The sequence below is a fragment of the Chelonoidis abingdonii genome, chromosome 4 (genome assembly GCF_003597395.2).
Source record: "Chelonoidis abingdonii isolate Lonesome George chromosome 4, CheloAbing_2.0, whole genome shotgun sequence".
Classification (NCBI taxonomy): domain Eukaryota; kingdom Metazoa; phylum Chordata; order Testudines; family Testudinidae; genus Chelonoidis; species Chelonoidis abingdonii.
Window position 1 is genome coordinate 24201831 of NC_133772.1, and position 17947 is coordinate 24219777.

Here is a 17947-nt window from a genome sequence, read left to right on the forward strand (position 1 = left end):
TTCGATTGTGAATGGACAGGTGACTTCTAGTCTTCCCATGATCCATTCAGTATTGGTTACTGCCCAAAGTCACTACATATACCAGTGGCAAATCAATGAGTCAAGGCCCATGGGAGTAAGTGCTAAAAACTTTTGAGGACCTGGGAATGAATCGAGTTCTTCTAATTCTTCTAGTGCACTATCTTAGACTCGTTAGAATCCAGCCTAAATATGTCATTTGCATATGCCAATATGCTGTAATTTGGGGGTGAAGAATAAAAGTAACCTTTGCAATGTGGCTCTAAATAATTATTTCAATATTGTCTTAAAAACAACAAAGACCTTACATACACATTGATGGAGACCTAAAATGACTTGAAGTTGTCAGACAAATCACTCTTTTATTGGATGCACCACTTTGAATCATCCCTACATAACACATCCCATGTTTGGTTAGCAACAATTGTCCATTTTGATGGCAATCACCGTCTCCATGGGAGGAACATGAAGTGACTGGGATTGAAGATTGAACTACCCCTCCCACTTCTGAAATGGTCTCTTTGTCTCTACTGAGGTTGCTCACCCAGTGTCAACTGGACTAGTTTGGATGGATGGGCTATTGTGTGGGTTCTATCATGATATATCTAGGAGTCGAGACACAAATCTTCCCTTTTCACAGAGATCAGAAGGAAGGAACAGACCATTGCTCTGGTTTCAACAGATGACTTGGAGATGAAAGTAGAGATTTCATCTCTTATCTGCTGAGCTATCCCATGCCATAATACTCTGCACAGTCTGTGCATTCAACATGGAAAGAGTGTGAACTCAGACTCGTTCCTTCCACATGTCCAGGGACCCTAAGGCCAAGATTGTCCTGTTCTCTAAAGATGCCTTATGGGAAATAATCAAGTCCTGGTCCTGCCACTGCATTTAGGTTCTGCCTGCTGTGCATGGTCATAACAGCAGCCCGAAGTTCAGCTGCTGATAGAAACCAAAGCATCGGAGTATTGGACCAAGTGGGGAATCCACTATGAAATGCCGATGAGGGCCAAGATATGTGATTTTCCCGCAAGCTTTAGCAGTGAGTGAGTAGAGAACAGCTCAACAGAATTGACCTAATGTATACTGGTACAAATTCTCCCAGCGATCCTGCAATCAGTTCCCTAATGGAGTCAGTCTGCACTTCTGAAGTTCAGGGTCCATACCCTGCTGCTCTCCTTTCTTCCTTGTGTCAGATCCTGCACTTGACCATCTCATAGTAACTGCCTCCCAGGCTCCTATGCACTCTTGCTTCCCTACAAATTCTTCCTTGTTTGTGAGGAGCAGGTCAAGGAAGGAAGGAGCCATTGTAACACCCAGATGAATTTCCAAAGCCCTCAATTTGGGAACGTTTTGGATCTCTCTCTAATTGTCCAAGCTTATATGTGCAAAGCCTCTTAGGGGTTTCAGTCACTCGGGATAGATTCACAAAGGACTTGGGTGCCACATTTTCAAAGTTTTGATGACAAAAGGAATTCAAAGGACTGAAGTGCCTAAAACTCATAGTTTTCATGAACGTTGTGCACCTAGCAGCTTTTGAAAATCCAACAGGCACCAAATACATTTAAAAGTTGGCATTTTGTGTTGCAACCCTGAACATCTCAGCACTTAACCTTTGGGACCTAGAAAATCACTGCGTTAGGTGCCCAGCCCTGTACATGAACAGGAGAGAAGACACTGAAGAATGGGATCCAGCGAAGCCAGTATGCTTTGAGGAGGCATCTAACTAACTATGGGAAACTGACCAGAAAGGTGTGTGTTAAGCCACACCCTCTAACAGGTACTACTTCAAGTCAACACTTAAACTGCCATCAGCATAGTGTCCTGATGCAGCGCACCCTGTGTGCTTAAGTGAAGAGTGTCTAACCGACGAGCATGATAGTTAATCCACTTTCCAGGCAGTAGCTATGTTGACAGAAAAAGTGTTCCCATCAACATAGCATGTCTACAAGGGGTTAGTGGTATAGCTGCATCATCAGGTGTGGATTTTTCACCATCCATCTGCCTCTGGACTCAAAAAAGTTTTGAGTTCTTCCAACCCCCCCAGAGCTAACACATACATCTCCCTCCAACAAGTCCACCTAGATTGTGGTACTTTGGGCATCTATTTACCCTTTCAGGGACAATGTTGCAGATAAACAGGGAATACAGGATGACTAAAGGTTTCTTAAATACAGTAACTTTACTTTAAAGTTTTGTGTTAGACATTATTTGAAACAACAGTGTCCTGAGATGTCCCTCCTTGCTCTGGTCTCACCCCTTCTGGGAGTCGAAATCCATCAGTGTCCGCTTGAGCGAGTTCTTACTCTCAGCAAGTCCTTCTTACTTCTTCCATGGTCAGATCCTCCTTGCACACAACAGAACCCCGTGTTCATATAGGCCCCGTCTCTGTGCCATGGGTCAAACTGGGAAGTGCTCTTGTTCCTTGTTTGGCTACCTAATTATACTTTACACTTGACTTCAGAGCTTTATTCTCCTTAGATTTTCCACAGTAGGATTTAACTTCCAGTGTTTAAAGGGTGACTTTTTGCCTCTACATACTCACTTTATTATTTTACTGTTAGCACAGTAATTTTTTGTCCTCTTACTAACATCAAATTTATCAATAAAATCTGATCCTTCTAAGCCTAGCTATCACAAATCACATACATCAATGTTATAGCAATACTGAGTTTAGTCCTGAATCTTTGGCCACAACTTCATTGGCATTAAATTGGTGATGTCAATGGAATCTCTGCTTTGCGCGTATATTAACATGGAAATTTACCCTTACATTCTGTCACAATGACTTACTCTAGGGTGAATTAGAGAAAAAACGGTCTTTTGTTTCCAAGCCATTGGCCAAATCCTCATGTCTTTGAAGTGGAGAGCTAATCCCAGTGACTTCAATGGGATCAGATTTGGCCTCATTATTTAAGTCAGATATTTTTGGAAACAAAGGAAACCTTCCTCATCAAAATAGCCTCTTCCAACCAGCAGAATGACAAACTAGTTATTTTTTAAACTTTTAAAAAGAAGAAGAAGAAAGAAGAACAATGATGATGATTATGATGATAAAACTCTAGGCACTTCAGCATATAATCAATAATACAGTAATATCCCTGCAGCTGACATAATTCAAGGAGAACTCAACTACACAGAACCTCTTTTCCGCCCTTGGTCATTGTGGAAAGAACCTATGGCTCACTCGGAAAACCCCGTCAAGTATCATAGATATGAGGTTGGAAGGGACCTCAGGAGTCATCTAGTCCAACCCCTCGCTCAAAGCAGGACAACCCAACTAAATCATCCCAGCCAGGGCTTTGGCAAGCCTGACCTTAAAAAACTCTAAGGAGAGATTCCACCACCTCCCCGGTAACATTCCAGTGCTTCACCACCTCCTACAAAAAGTTTTCCTAAATCCAACCTAAACCTCTCCCGCTGAAACTGGAAACAATTACTCCTTGTTCATGTCACTACCACTGAGAAGTCTAGAGACCTCTTCTTTGGAACCCCTTTCAGGTGTTGAAAGCAGCTATCAAATCCCCTCATTCTTCTCCTCTAACTAAACATCCAGTTCCCTCAGCCTCTCTTCCTAAGTCATGCTGATCAAGCCCTATTCATTTTGTTGCCCTCCATTGGACTTTTTCCCATTTTTCCAATCCTTCATGTAGTGTGGGGCCCAAAACTGGGTACAGTTCTCCAGGTGAGGACTCACCATGTCAAATAGAGGGAATGATATACCGTTATTTGTTAGAGTGAAGAGTTCAGAAAAAAATCTGGCCTTCAGATGTGGCTTTAGGAGATGATTTTTCTTTGGACCGGCCGAGAATTAATAGCATTTCATTAAAACTTTTGAAATTTCAAACTTTATTTTTGCAATTTTTAATCATAATTTTAAAATATTGATGAAAAATCTCAGACACTCGATCCTTATTTCACAACAGATCTGTTGCATCAGCCCTGCTCTCAGTCCCTTCCATTCAGACCAAGTGGTATTTTCAAAAATTTAAAGGGCAGAATTTCAAAGTATTTATGCACCTAAAATATAGGGTTTAGTGGGATTTTAAAGTGCTAAACTTCATAACGCCTAACTTCATTGATTTCAAGAAAAATTAGGTGCCTAACCTGCTTAGGTGTTTCGGAAATTCCACTAGGACTATCTGTTTTTCAATGCCTAAGTGTTTAAAAACTTGGCCATTAGCCACTTTTGAAAATGCATCTAAATACCTTGTGAATCCCACTCTAGGTCCGTAAACAGATATTTCATTGTATATTAGAACCTAGGCTCTTTTGAAAATCCTACTAGGCACCTAAAGAACTTTAACAATCTGGCTCTTTTGTAAGTCCAGCATTAATTCCTAAGGGAAGGGAGAAGAAAGTCATTGACAGTGTGAAGTCATGGTGGATAACAGGAAATAGAGATCAGGGAAATTCAGTGTTAAGTTTGAACTTAAAAAGAAACCCAATATTTGAAAGATTGAATGCTCAGTTCAAAACATCCAACAACCTTAACTCTCCCTCTGGCTTCATTTGAATAATGAAACATGCATTCTGGGAGAGTCTTAGGCCTGGTATACACTAAAATGGAAGTCAGCCTAGCATATCATTCAGAGCTGTGAAAATGTCATGCCCTCTGCAACTAGTTAGATCAACCTAAACCCTCACTATAGCCACAGTGTGGTTGATGGAAGAATTCTTCTATTAAGTGTCCGTACCGAGTCTCAAGAGGGTAGATTACTACGAGTCCCCCCCCCCCCAATCTGCCTCTTTTCCCAGCACCTCCAGCCCAGGCGATCCCCGGGGCCTGGCCATAATTACATAACACATTTTGGAAGTGATTTTCAAGACCTGCCCCCCTTGTGACACTGAAACAAACATGCAAAATGAAAGACCCAGAGACTTTCTAGTGCCTCGGGTAATTTATGGACAGCCCCCTGGCTGCAGTGCCGGCACTTTGATGGTAGGTGCAGAGGTAGGGGGAAGACAGGAGCCAACTGTCCTGATTTTTGCTTGCCGGGCACCAGTGGCTCTTACAGGGGTCATTCAGTGGGGCTGGGAAAAAGGGCTGCTGCCATCACGGCTCCTGCTCCCATCTGGCCTAGCTTGGCAGTGGCTGTGGGGTGTCCAGGTCCTGGGGCACCGACTGCCTTGCACCCCTGCTGGGAGAGGCCAAGGTTGTGGGGAGCTGTGCGGGGTGAACTCCCATCTCGTCCCTAGATGTGAGACCCCCTCTGTCCAGCCAAAGTCAGCCCTGGTGTAAATCCATTGCCCTCGGTGGAGCTGTCCTTGCTTATGCCAGAGCAGAGTTTGGCCCTGCAGGGCCAGGGTTGGGTAGGGATGAGTCTCCAGGCTGTCAGCCCTGCACCTACCATGGGAGGAAAGAGGGGGATTTGCTTTGAAGGGGGTGGATATGTTGGGAGTCACTAACTGGGAAGGGGTTCTGGGGCAGAAACCAAGGTAACTAGCTTCGGCTGCCTCCCCGCTCATCCTCCTACCGTGGCATCTGGGATCTCAGCAGCCCTATCCACGCTGCAGATCCTGCTGTGCCCAGGCACTCCAGCCCCTCCAAACCAGGGAGACTCCCCCGTTGGGGCCCCAGAGCCTGGGCGAAAGGCCTGGCCAGCCCAGGGCTTTTCTTGGGGCAGTCTAGGTCCTGGCTGCGCTGCCTAACGGCGACAGGGACAAGCCTGCTGTGACTGTGCCCCCAGCCCCAGCAGTGCCATAGAGGGAGCCCCTATCGCAGCTTGCCAGATACCCCAGGCTGTCACCATAGTGATGCTGGGAACTGTGAGCAGGGAGGGTCCCAGAGCCCCTGCTGCAGCCCAAGGCCAAGCATCTACACAGCAATTAAACGGCTGCATGGCCTGAGCCCAAGTCAGCTGACTCAGGTCAGCCGCAGGTGTCTGATTGTAGTGTAGACATATTCCAGGTAATGGAGAATTCACTGCATCCTAGGTAATCGGCTCCAATGGCTAATTCACCTACTTGTTAAAAATCTGCACCTTCAGCTTCCAGCCATCCGCTCTCCTGCCCTCATTAAAAACGGGATCAGAAACCTCCTCCTGATAGACTGAGTTTGAGTCACCTCACGGATCTCACTCACACTGAATCCAATCCCACAGGGCGAGGGCTGTAACCGGACCACCTCGGAGGGGCATGCGGGAGCCGAAGTGGTGCCTGGTGAGAGAGGTGAGCAGCAGGGAGTCCTCCGCTGGGGCTGGGCTGTGAGTTGTTGGGAGGAGCTGGGCTAGCTCAGGGAGTGTCTCTGTAGCTCTTCATAGGCCTTGCTTAAGACTCACAGTACCGCTAGGACAGGGGTGGGCAAACTACGGCCCGGGGGCCACATCCGGCCCTCCAGATGTTTTAATCCAGCCCTCGAGCTCCCACTGGAGAGCGAGATCGGGGGCTTGCCCTGCTTCATGCAGCTCCCGGAAGCAGTGGCATGTCTCTCCTTCAGCTCCTATGTGTAGGGGCAGCCAAGGGTCTCCGCACACTGCCCCTGCAGCTCCCATTGGCTAGGAATCACGGCTAATGGGAGCTGCAGGGGTGGTGCCTGTGAACAGGGCAGTGTGCAGGGCCACCTGGCCGTGCCATCACTTAGAAGCCGGAGAGAGAACATGCTGCTGCTTTTGGGAGCTGCTTGAGGTAAGTGCTGCCCGGAGCCTGCATCCCTGACCCCCTCCTGCACCCCAACCTCCTGCCCCAGCCCTGATCCCCCTCCTACCCTCCAAACCCCTTGGTCCCAGCCCAAAGCACCCTCCTGCACCCCCAACCCCTCATCCCCAGCACCACCCCAGAGCCTGCACCCCCAGCCGGAGCCTACTATACAATTTCTATACCAGATGTGGCCCTCAGGCCAAAAAGTTTGCCCACCCCTGCGCTAGGATATAAGTATCATAATGAATGGAGTAGTGTAGATGTCACCACCACCCTTTGCTGGATGGTCTCAGAACTCCTCACTGTGGGCCATAGGCATTTCCCTGTTAGTAACTAACAGAGCAATCGTGCTGCTTTGCCTGAGCAAGCCGAGGTGCAGCCTGTGTTGCAGCAGGAATGACCGTTCCCTCCTGCTGGCTGAGGCTCTAGGACCCGCAGAGCTGGGAGAAGGTGAGACCCAGGCCTGCAGGGGCAGTGCTTAAAGGGAGCGGGGAGAGGAGAGTCTCAAGGGGTTGCAAACTCGACCAAAACCCCCTCACCAAATTAAAAATGGAGCCGGCTGGCTGAGGGGGTGCACTTTAAGCACTGTATATGGGGTGGGGAGCTCTAGTGCTCCCACTCCCCAAGGAGGAGGCAGCTGGAGAAGATGGGTAGAAAGTGGGTTTAACTCAAATTAAAAGATTTGCATTCGGATGCAAGGAATGGGGTCTGATGCTGAGGTGCTCAGGGCAGTGGCTGGCAAGGCTGGAGTTTCCTGCCGGGCCCAGCACCTGCCATGGGGCCAGCTTTGCAGGAGAGCCCAGCATGCAAGGAAAGCCTGGCCCCATCCGTTCAGCAGTGAAGCCCACGTGCTGGGGCTGGGTGGGCCCATGGCTTCTCACTCGGCACCGCCGGTGTTGATTGTGCAGGGAGCTTCCTGAACGTGAGCATCAGCGACCAGGGCCGCCCTGACTCCCTCTTCCTGTCGTGGGATGAGCCGGACGGGGGTGCCCTGGGCTACACCCTTGCAATCTACACGCTGGAGCCAGACGTGCTGCTGCAGAATGGATCGGCTGGACCCAACGCTACCAGCTTCCAGTTCCAGGGCCTTGTTCCCGGGACAGGCTACAGCATCGAGGTCACTGCTGCTCTGGCCTGCGCGGAGGCCTCCAGCCAGAGAGTCAGCGGCCAGACAAGTAAGGGCTTCCTACGTTCCCCGCTGCTATCACCCTCCCCTGCCCCGGGTTACCCCCAAACCCTGCAGGGGCTGTGATTGCAACTGGCCCTTGTATGGGAGGAGCCCTTGTCCAGAGCTTGCAAAGGGCAGAGGAAAGGAAAAGTCCTGCATGGCAGAGGAGGAGATGCAGGATGAAGCACGGCCTGTCTTCCCATTAGTCTCCCACCCCCTCTGGGGTTAGTCTCTTTTCCTGCCCCCTTGGCACTTAACCAGCACCAGCTCACACTCCCCCCAGGGCTCCAGAGGCCAACCGATGGCATCCAGGCGGGGGTTCCGGCCAGAGCAGGGACCCCTGGATGGAAACATGAACTCCTTGCTGGCTTCTTTCCAAATTAGCCTGACGTTCAACCTTGCAGAGGAAGGCTTTCCAGACCCAGGGCAGGGCGCCCTGCTGTACCTGCATCTCCCCCCCCCAGCTCCTTCAGTGTTTGGGAGAACCAAGGGCATAGCATGGACAGTGGCACCAGCACTGCTCTGTGCTGCAGCCCGACCCCCTGGCTCTTTCAGCCTGGTGGTAGGGAAAGGAAACATGGAGATTTGGGGCGGCAGGGGAATGCTGGGGAAAGGTGCTGAGGAGGGGAGAGGAGCGATGAGGAGTGAAAGTTACAGAGGGATGAAGATGGGGAGGCGGGGCAGGCACTTGGCTCCCAGGGTTGTGGATTGGCAGGAGGGTGGCTGGGGGCTATTTATTGTCAAACTTAACAGGAGGACCTTTGTGGGAAGGTCACTCTGCAGAACTAGCTCCCGGTGGATTCAGAGAGAGAGACTCCAAGACCCCATTTTCCCAGTGAATTCCCAGAACCTGACTCTAAGGCAGATCCTATTAGGTCCCATTGGGTCCCTGGTACGGTCACATGTAAATCCCTGCCAAGGCGTTCCTCAGGGACAGAGTGGTGGCGGAGCAGGGATGACAAAGGGGTGATCTGCTCAGGGGGTCCAGCTGGAAGGGTGCTCTGGTTGAGAGGTCTGGCGGGGGTGGGGGCGGGGTTTCGGCCAGGTGGCTCTGGCATGGAGTCTAGCTAGATGGATCCAGCATGTGGGGGGATCTGACACAGACCCTCTCCATGCTCTGTGGGTGCCTGGTCAGTCTCACGCCATGGCTGTGTGACGGGCACACTGTGGCTATCAGGAGACGCTGTCTGTGTTGTGTTTGGCACAGGCCCTGCTCCCGTGCACAACCTGAGTCTGAGCAGCGACGGGAGCCCCTCGGCCCTGCGAGCTTCCTGGATGGACGCCCCCGGCCAGAAGGATGGCTACCGGCTTGTTCTCTACCACCTCAACTCCCAGGGGGCCGTGAGGAACGAGTCTGTCCCCAGAGCCGTCTCCACCTTCCTGTTTGATGGGCTGCTGGCTGGCAGCGAGTACGCCCTGAGGATCATCACACTGGCTGGAGCGAGGCAGGCCAGCACCAGTACCCATCAGTGGACGGGTAAGCAGAGCAGGTGGGCTGCAGCTGCGAGCCAGGGCGGGGCTATGTGCCAGTGACCAGCATGGCTGTGGCCTGGTGGGGATGGGATCTCCTGGATCCGTGGGAGCTGGGCCAGCAGCTGGTTTTAGCTAGGCCCGTTATCTGTGTGAGCTGGGGCTGTGGGGTGTGAGACTGGCCCAGTGTGAGCTGGGCATTGGGTGGGGAGGTTTGGTCCACCCCCATTGTATGTATGTGAATGTGACAGGGGTGCCCCTGACTGGTGGTTGAGGCCTAGAGAGCAGATTAGCCTGCTCGCCTCTGTTCCCATCCCGGCACTGGATGGGTTTATTTCTATTTACCGCGAGGATGAAGAGCAAGCGACACTTGCACCTAAACTGCCCTGCCAGCCCCAAGGCCATTCACAGCTGCCCCCTTGCCTGCTCCAGGCTGGCTGCTGTGCCCTCCTTCCTCCCTCTAGCAGCCTTGGGCCTGGGGGTGCTGGCAGAAGGGCCCTAGCTAGTCTGAGCCATGGAACTGATTCGGTGTCCAGACCTGTCCCTTCCCACTGATCCCGGCACCCCGAGACAGCCCTTTCCTGTGAAGCAAGAGAATCCGACTTGGACTGTGCCCAGCTGCCCCTACTTAACCCTCACTTGGGGCAGATTGTAATGGCTCCTGCCAGCTCTGCCAGGCTACCTCTTGGCCCCCAGCATCCTGCCCTGGCCTCTGGGCGCATCTCAGCGGGAGGAGCACAGTGACTGTCTTGAGGGCATTTAGGAGTCTCCCATAGGGAACCGTGGCCAGGCCATCCCCATCCTCTGCCCGGCGTGCTGGGGGAGGCCTAGCTGGGAGCCACTTAGCTCCCGTTGGGCTTCTCTGGTTACTGCCCGGCTGTCCCACCAGTGCTGGAACCTGGTGCCAGGCAGGCCCCCCAACTCCTCCCCGTAAAATGATCAATCTTCCCACCTACACACCTCGTATCCCTGGCAGGTTAGGCACTGCCAGCCACACATCTCCTCAGCTCCTGTCTGTGTCCTCAGCACCCACCACCCCAGCAGCGCTGACACTTCAGAGCCTGGGCTCCAGCACCAGCCTCTTTGCCTCCTGGAGCCATGCTGAAGGAGCTGCCTGGCTGCACTTAACCCTCCACAACCTGCTCTCCCACATGATGACCAGGACGGTATCAGCCAAGAGAGGCCTCTCCATTTACACCTTCCAGCACCTCAGTCCCGGCACCCTGTACCATCTGGGGGTGAGCGCCGCTGCTGGGCCGTACTGGGCAGCGGGGCCCAACGCCACCGCCTGGACATGTGAGTATGGCTCTCCGGGAACGGGGTGGGGGCATAAGAACATAAGAACAGCCGTACTGGGTCAGTCCAAAGGTCCATCCAGCCCAGTATCCTGTCTGCCGACAGTGGCCAATGCCAGGTGCCCCAGAGGGAGTGAACAGAACAGGTAATCATCAAGTGATCCAGCTCTGTCACCCATTCCCAGCTTCTGGCAAACAAAGGCTAGGGACACCATCCCTGCCCATCCTGGCTTATAGCCATCGATGCACCTATCTTCCTTGAACTTATCTAGTTCTTTTTTGAACCCAGTTATGGTCTTGTCCTTCCCAACATCCCCTGGCGAGGAGTTCCACAGGTTGACTGTGCGTTGTGTGAAGAAACACTTCCTTTTGTTTGTTTTAAACCTGCTGCCTATTAATTTCATTGAATGACCCCTGGTTCTTGTGTTATTTTTTTTCTCCACACTGGTCTTGATTTTATAGACCTCAATCATATCCCCCTTTAGTCATCTCTTTCCAAGCTGAAAAGTCCCAGTCTTATTAATCGCTCCTCATATGGATGCCGTTCCATACTCATCATTTTTGTTGCCTTTTTTTGGACCTTTTCCAATTCCAATATCTTTTTTTTGAGATGGGATGAACACATCTGCACATGGTATTCAAGATGTGGACATACCATGGATTTATATAGAGGCAATATGATATTTTCTGTCTTATTATCTATTCCTTCCTTAATTATGCCCGATATTCTGTTTGCTTTTTTGACCACTGCTGCACATTGAGCGGACATTTTCAGACAACTATCCACAATGACTCCAACATCCCTTTCTTGAGTGGTAACAGCTAATTTAGATCCCTGGTGATGCATCATCTGCCTTATGTCATGGGCAGTCCCTGTGGAGCAGGGCAGTTCAGGAGCCAGGGGGCAGCATGGCCAGCTCCCGCACTGGCTCCTGGAGTCAGGTGATGACCTTAGACTCTCAGATTCTGTTTTTAAAAAGAGTCAGTTTCCACTCCTCATGATTAGGGAGCAGAGCCTGAGACCATGAACCCTTGATGCTCAGGTCAGACAATGGAGAGAGGGAGAGTGAGAATGGATCATTTGAAAACATCCTATTTTTTTTTTTAAAGTGAGTGAGCCTATGATTTTGGGTGCCCTGCTCCTGATTTGTGAGATTACAGATATTCCTACACCCTCTTTTCAACTAACTATCCAGGTAGCTACATCTTGGAGACATGTTTCTTGTTAGCTGTGGTGCAGTTACTTTTGGAAGCTGTGCATCTCATCAGCTGTCTGCTTTCTGCCATAGAGCGTCTCTGACTAGACTCATTCTCTGATGCAGCTGCTGCCTAGAGATTAACAAAATGTTACATGGTGCCAAAACATTCCAAGGGTCTGTTCTGAACTGGGAGTTAGTCTCAAGGACAGGCCCCAAATCAGAGGATGAAACAGTATCAGGAACAGGATGAGATGAAGCCGGGGAGAATTTAGGCTGACTATCCAGAATGATGTCCTGATGATGAGCTCTATGAGGCTGTGGGGTTGTCTCCCAAGGGGGAAGGGTGCAGGTGCCATTACTTGGGACAGGTAAATTGAGTCTGGTGTAACATGGTGTAAGGAGCAGTTCTCCTCTGTCCTGTGTGAGAGGGAAGGGTTAGCTGATCTAAGTCTTCTCCATCTCCTACATATCTAATTCATGCTTCTGTCTCTTCTGGCGGCATTCCCTTTGGGACAGAAGCTGGGGAGGGCAGGAGAGAGATATGGAGCAAGGCTGTGTTGGGGAGGCTGGCACTGCCTGCTCTAGCCAGTGCAGTCACTGACTTCTCCCTGAAAAGGAGACGGCTTCTGCCCTGGGTGAGTGGATGAGGCAGTCCGGGTACAGCGTGTACCTGGGGGTTCTTTTTATGAGATGTTTGAGCTGCTGGGCACTGACCCTCCACCCCATGTTCTCCTTCCTCCCAGACCCTCTGAGCCCGGTGAACCTGACCCTGAGCATCACTGGGGAAGCTGGCTCATTGCAGGCTCACTGGACCCCGCCTGCTGGAGAGAGGGACTATTATCTGGTGACCTTGCATCAGGGAGAGAGCAGAGCCCTGTCCAGGAACGTGTCTGTGGGAGGAGACAGTGCTCACATCAGCTTCCACGGGCTGAGCCCTGGGAACCAGTACTCAGTGCGAGTGACAGCCGTGGCTGGGCCTCACAGGGCCCCTTCTCTGAGTGCCACCGCCTGGACACGTAAGCAGTGAGCCCGTGCCTGGAACCCGAAGGCATTGGAGGGGCAGGGAGGCCAAGACAACGGCCTGTGCTGTGACCCTTCGCTGCTGATGGGCTGGGCCGTTAGAGGTCCCAGTGGGTAAGCCTGGCCCATACATGGCTCTGGGGTGGGCAATGCACTGGAAGGTCCTAGAGGAGGGAGGGCAGGGCTGCCTGGCTGGGCATGCTGTTGGCACCGGAGTCACTCTTGGAGGACTGTGATGAATAAGGATCATTCTGACGGAGGAGTTCTGGTTTATCAACTGACCTGACACAAGTTCACCTGGCCACTGATCACATGGTTGGTGCTCAGGATTGGCAAGCTTTGGGAGCATGCTACCTGCTGTCACCAGAAACCAGAGCCTGGGGCCTGGCCTGGAGAGTGCTGCCCGAGGGCAATGGAGTGCCAGGCTTTGCACAGCACAACCCTCCCCCTGTATAGGCCACAAAGACAGAGCTTTCCTGTTGGGGTCACCCTGGCTCTGTGGCTAGCAAAAGGCCCTCTATCTCCAGGGCCATCAGTCCTGCCTCTCCCGACAGAGCTGAAGTCTCTTTAAGTGAGTGAAAGGGCATCAGAGTGATGCCACCAGCTGCCCCCAGAATTCCATATGGCTGTGCCCACGATCCCATATGTGGAGCAGCTGCTTGGGTGCTGCACGGGAAGGGGCCCCTGGGTGTCCCTGTGCAGTGTGATTCTGAGAGTACTGACCACACGGGGCTCTTTCTGCTTTGCAGAGCCACTAGCACCACCTGGCGTGAGCCTCTCCAGCCAGGGAAGCACCTCCACCCTGCATGCCCATTGGAAGGAGGTGGCTGGAGCTGGGTATGTGGTGACGTTGTACTCCCTGGAGCCCGCTGCACTGGTGAAGAATAGCTCTGAGGTGGGAGGTGTCACCAACCTCACCTATGAGGGGCTGAGCCCGGGAACCCACTACGCCTTTGTGATCAGCACGGTAGCTGGGCCTTACGCCTCCCCACCCCTGCGCATCACCAACTGGACATGTAAGTGCAACCGGTGCCTGCCAAGGGGCTGACAGGGATGGAGATGGAGCCAAGGGCATGAGTTCCCCGTGTTTCCTAGTGGGCTTCTCAGCTGCTCATCCTGGTGATGTCACAAGCACAGATCTGTCACAGGTCACTGACTAGAACAGCAGAAGGATCAGAAGGACCATGGGGTTTAATGACACATGGAACCCATGGGTCAGTCCAGTCCAGCATCTGGACTAGCCCACCCGATCAGAGCGCAGGTCTGTCTAGCCCAGTCTCCTGCCATACTGCGTCAGGCCATAGGCCCATTTACGAAACTACTTCCCCTTTGCTGCATCTGATTACATCCACCTAGTCTGTTATCCACCTGCCTCCTGTCTCAGACTGGGCCAGAAGTCTAGACTGAGTCCAGTGCCCACCCCCCATCACACTAGTTCAGGCTGTCAGCCCAGACAGCCGGCCTCCCTCCTCTTGCCACACTAGCTCAGACCTTCAGTCTGTTATTCTGCCTCCCGTAGGAACCACCACTTGGCACGTCATTGGGAAGCGAAACTCCCCAAAATGCCCTTCTGGCTCTGAGCAGAGGCTTGCCAGGTGACCCACCAGTGGGGAGGGATAGCTCAGTGGTTTGAGCATTGGCCTGCTAAAACCAGGGTTGTGAGTTAAATCCTTGAGGAGGCCATTTAGGGAACGAGGGTATCAATCTGTCTGGGGATTGGTCCTGCTTTGAGCAGGGGGTTGGACTGGATGACCTCCTGAGGTCCTTTCCAATCCTGATATTCTATGATTCTAGACCCTCAGCAGGGGGCCTGATGGCTGAGGTTTGTTTGCCCTGAGAATATGGGGCAGGATTCTCCCCTGGTCCCCTGTGGCTGTGGACCCCGCTGCAGCAGTAATGGTCACAGGGGAGGGTGTTCCAGGCCAGGGCAAATCTGGGACCATGGGAGGCTCTAGCAGTCTGCTCCCGATCCATTGCCTGGTTTCAACTCCGGTCCCTTTTCTCCCCTAGATCCTTCGCCGGTGGAAGAGCTGAGCCTCAGCAACCAGGGACAAAGCACCTCCTTGCACGCCTCCTGGAAAGGAGCTGCCGCCAGCAGAGTGAATTACAGCGGTGTCCTTCTCGAAGCCAGGTCGCAGGCGTGGCTCAGGAACGTGACTGTGGGGGAGAACTGCAGCAACATCACCTTCCAGGGGCTGAGCCCCGGGCGTCAATACACCCTGGAGATGGCTGCTGTGGCTGGACCTTACAGATCGCCTGTGCGGACGGCCACAGACTGGACATGTGAGTGGCGGCCGCTCTCCTGCACCCGCCTGTCTCCTGAGCCAGCTGTAGCATGGGCGGTTTAGGCTCCAGAGGAATGGAGAACAGTGACAGCCGGGGGTCTAGATACAACAGTGTAGCATTGGGTGCTTTGGGAATGCTGGAGCCATGAAGATGGCTGGATGGCTGGTCAAAGATGTGAGAATGGAGGTGGCCAGCCAGGAGGATTCTGAGGGCCCAGTTCACCCTTGGTTTAAGCAGATGAGACTCTGGTGCAATGGGTGGAGTTAAACCAAGATTAAATGTCGCCCCAAATGGGCCTGATTCTCCCCTCCCGGCCCTTTGTACGTCCTGCCCACTTGTACAAAATGAGTGCCGATCCCTTCGGATGCCCAGCATTCGACATTCACTTTGCACAGGTGCAAACGGCACCCAGGGTGCCAGGCAGAATCAAATGGGGCCTGGAGTCTAGCTCTGGTTTAGATCCACCCCTATGCCCAGGCCAAGTTTCTGTAGGTCCCATGGTACTTTCTGTGGACATATGTGCAGCATTCCTCTACACACAAGCTTGACGTCCTGGAGATCCCTCCCATCAGGTGTGTCTGTTTCACCTGAACAGTGAAATCTGGTAGTTCTGCCCTGTCTCCACGCATGTGGAGGTGTTTCTGGCTTCCCACCTGTAGGCTGCACTCTCCATGGAAGAAATTCCATTTGGAGTTACAGGAACTCCCGACTCTTGCTGGCAAACATTTTAAAAGTGGCGAGGCAGGTGCCAACTTCAGGCGTGAGAACGCTGCTCCGTACAGTGATGTTGCTCATACACGGCGCAAGGTTGCTTGATCCCACTGGCTGATCGTTGGTGCTTAGCAGAAGGCTGGCTATTTGTGGGGTCTGGCTGGCCAGATTATGTGAGATAAATGCAGCTGGAATCCCAGCCTGTGTCGAAACCTCCAGCCCAGCCCAGCGTTTCTCCCTCACGAGCCCCAGCTCCAGATCCTGGGCCCCCGTCCCACTCTCTGCATCTCATTTCCCGGCATCCATGGCACAGCGGCTACTAGCCACTTACCCACCTCTTTCTTTCAGACCCTTTGGCCCCATCTGGCGTGACACTGACCAGTAAAAGACACCCCCTGGGTCTCTCTGCTGCCTGGCACAGAGCTTCCGGGGACAGAGACCAGTTCCTCATCCACCTCTACAGCAAGGAGCTCTTGATGCAACAGAACGTCTCAGTGGGGCCAGACACTCAGAACTTCACTTTCCTGGGGCTTCTCCCCGGGATCCAGTACTCCGTGGAGGTGACGGCCCTAGCAGGACCCTACAGAGCCTTGGCGCCATCTGCCACGGCGTGGACATGTGAGTACGGGCTGCGGCCTGTGGGGATGGTCTCCTGCAGGGTGTGAGATCCTGGCATTGCCTGCAGTACCGGAGACTCTGAGTCTGTCCACGCTGCAATCAGAGGTGCACTGGCTGCAGCATGTGTAGATGTAGCTTTGATCTAACTGGCACCAATAACAGTAGCAGTGAAGCTGCAGCAGCATGGGCTGGTGTCATGTTCCTGTACCAGATGTGGATTGGCTACGAGCTTGCTTATAGACGCCAGATGTGTTCAACATAAAATCCTTTAATGCTCTGTCCACTATGGCTGAGGTTAACTTTAAATAAGGTATTTTACACACAGTATAACAGCATATACTGAACGGTATAACACAGTTTAGCATTCCATTACATCTCCCCCTTTACATTCTACATTCCTACCATTTCCAGTATTCACAATGTTACGATTTGGGGTAGGCGGTCCAGACTGACTGATTAGGCTTAGGACTTCATTGAGGGTTTTGTTGTTCTTCCATCAAAGATCCATATATCAGAATATCGTCATGAAAACTACAACTCTGTTTGAGTTCGTTAACAGTTTGGCCATCTTTCTTTTGAAAATTGTATGGGGCAGTGGCAGTCCCAAAAGGTGATCTTTGAAAGCAAAACCATCCAAATGGTGTGATAAAAATGTAGTCATTTTAGCACTTTCTTTGGCTAAAGGAATCCGCTTGAGGCATCCAGCCTGGAAAATACTGTTGCTCCTTTCACTTTGGGGAGGAAGTCAGCCAGTGTTGGGCAGATAGATTGTTTCTCTCACAACTGCTTCATTAAGTCTTTTAAGATCCACACAGATTAATATTTTTCCATTTTTCTTTATAACCAGTATCACTGAGGCATACCATGCTGCTGGCTCAGAGATTTTTCTCAATTATGCCAAACCGCTGCATTCTCTTTAACTCAGTTTCCACTCTATGAAGTAATGGGATAGGAATGCTGAGAGGTGTACATACACAATATGGTTCAGTATTGTCTTGTAAGGTTATTTGTACTGGATTTCCTCTCAAAAGTCCAATATCACCAAATATTCCACTGAGTTCTTCTACCTTTCTCATTAGGCCCATCATGGTGTCACACTGCGGCTGAGAAGGCTATTGGTCTGTGATCCTTTGGTCACATACAACCTGAATGCACAGCTTTTGTCTTTGTAAGTTATTTCTGTGGTGAACTAGCCCATACAGTTCAGAATACATGCAGGGCTAATGAGAGCTGTCTCAGGTGACTTCAGCTCTGGGAGGGGTTGAAGATGGTTATATGTACCCTCTGAGATATGACTAAGACATTAGTTACTGAGTCAGTTTTAAAGTCAATAGTCTTGCCAAGAATATTCAGTTTCACTTTCCAGGCAGGTTCTATGTCATCCCAAGTGGTATATCGCAGAAACAATGGCTTTTGATTGTCTGAAATATGAGTCAACTCCCTGATGGCTTTCATGCAGCAAACAGCTGCAAAATGTCCATATTTCATGCATTTATTACACTGTGTGCCTCTGGCTGGACATG

General features: G+C 51.6%; 1 protein-coding gene across 1 annotated transcript in view; it reads left to right on the plus strand.

Moving 5' to 3' along the window:
* Positions 1 to 17947, plus strand: part of LOC116831712 (receptor-type tyrosine-protein phosphatase V-like) — an 88763-nt gene that overhangs the window by 21978 nt on the left and 48838 nt on the right. Inside the window, exons 2-9 of the mRNA XM_075064713.1 lie at positions 6123 to 6189; positions 7566 to 7832; positions 9033 to 9302; positions 10322 to 10591; positions 12533 to 12805; positions 13559 to 13825; positions 14820 to 15092; positions 16155 to 16424. Coding sequence (XP_074920814.1) covers positions 6123 to 6189; positions 7566 to 7832; positions 9033 to 9302; positions 10322 to 10591; positions 12533 to 12805; positions 13559 to 13825; positions 14820 to 15092; positions 16155 to 16424 — 1957 coding nt within the window. The remainder of the gene's footprint in view (positions 1 to 6122; positions 6190 to 7565; positions 7833 to 9032; positions 9303 to 10321; positions 10592 to 12532; positions 12806 to 13558; positions 13826 to 14819; positions 15093 to 16154; positions 16425 to 17947) is intronic.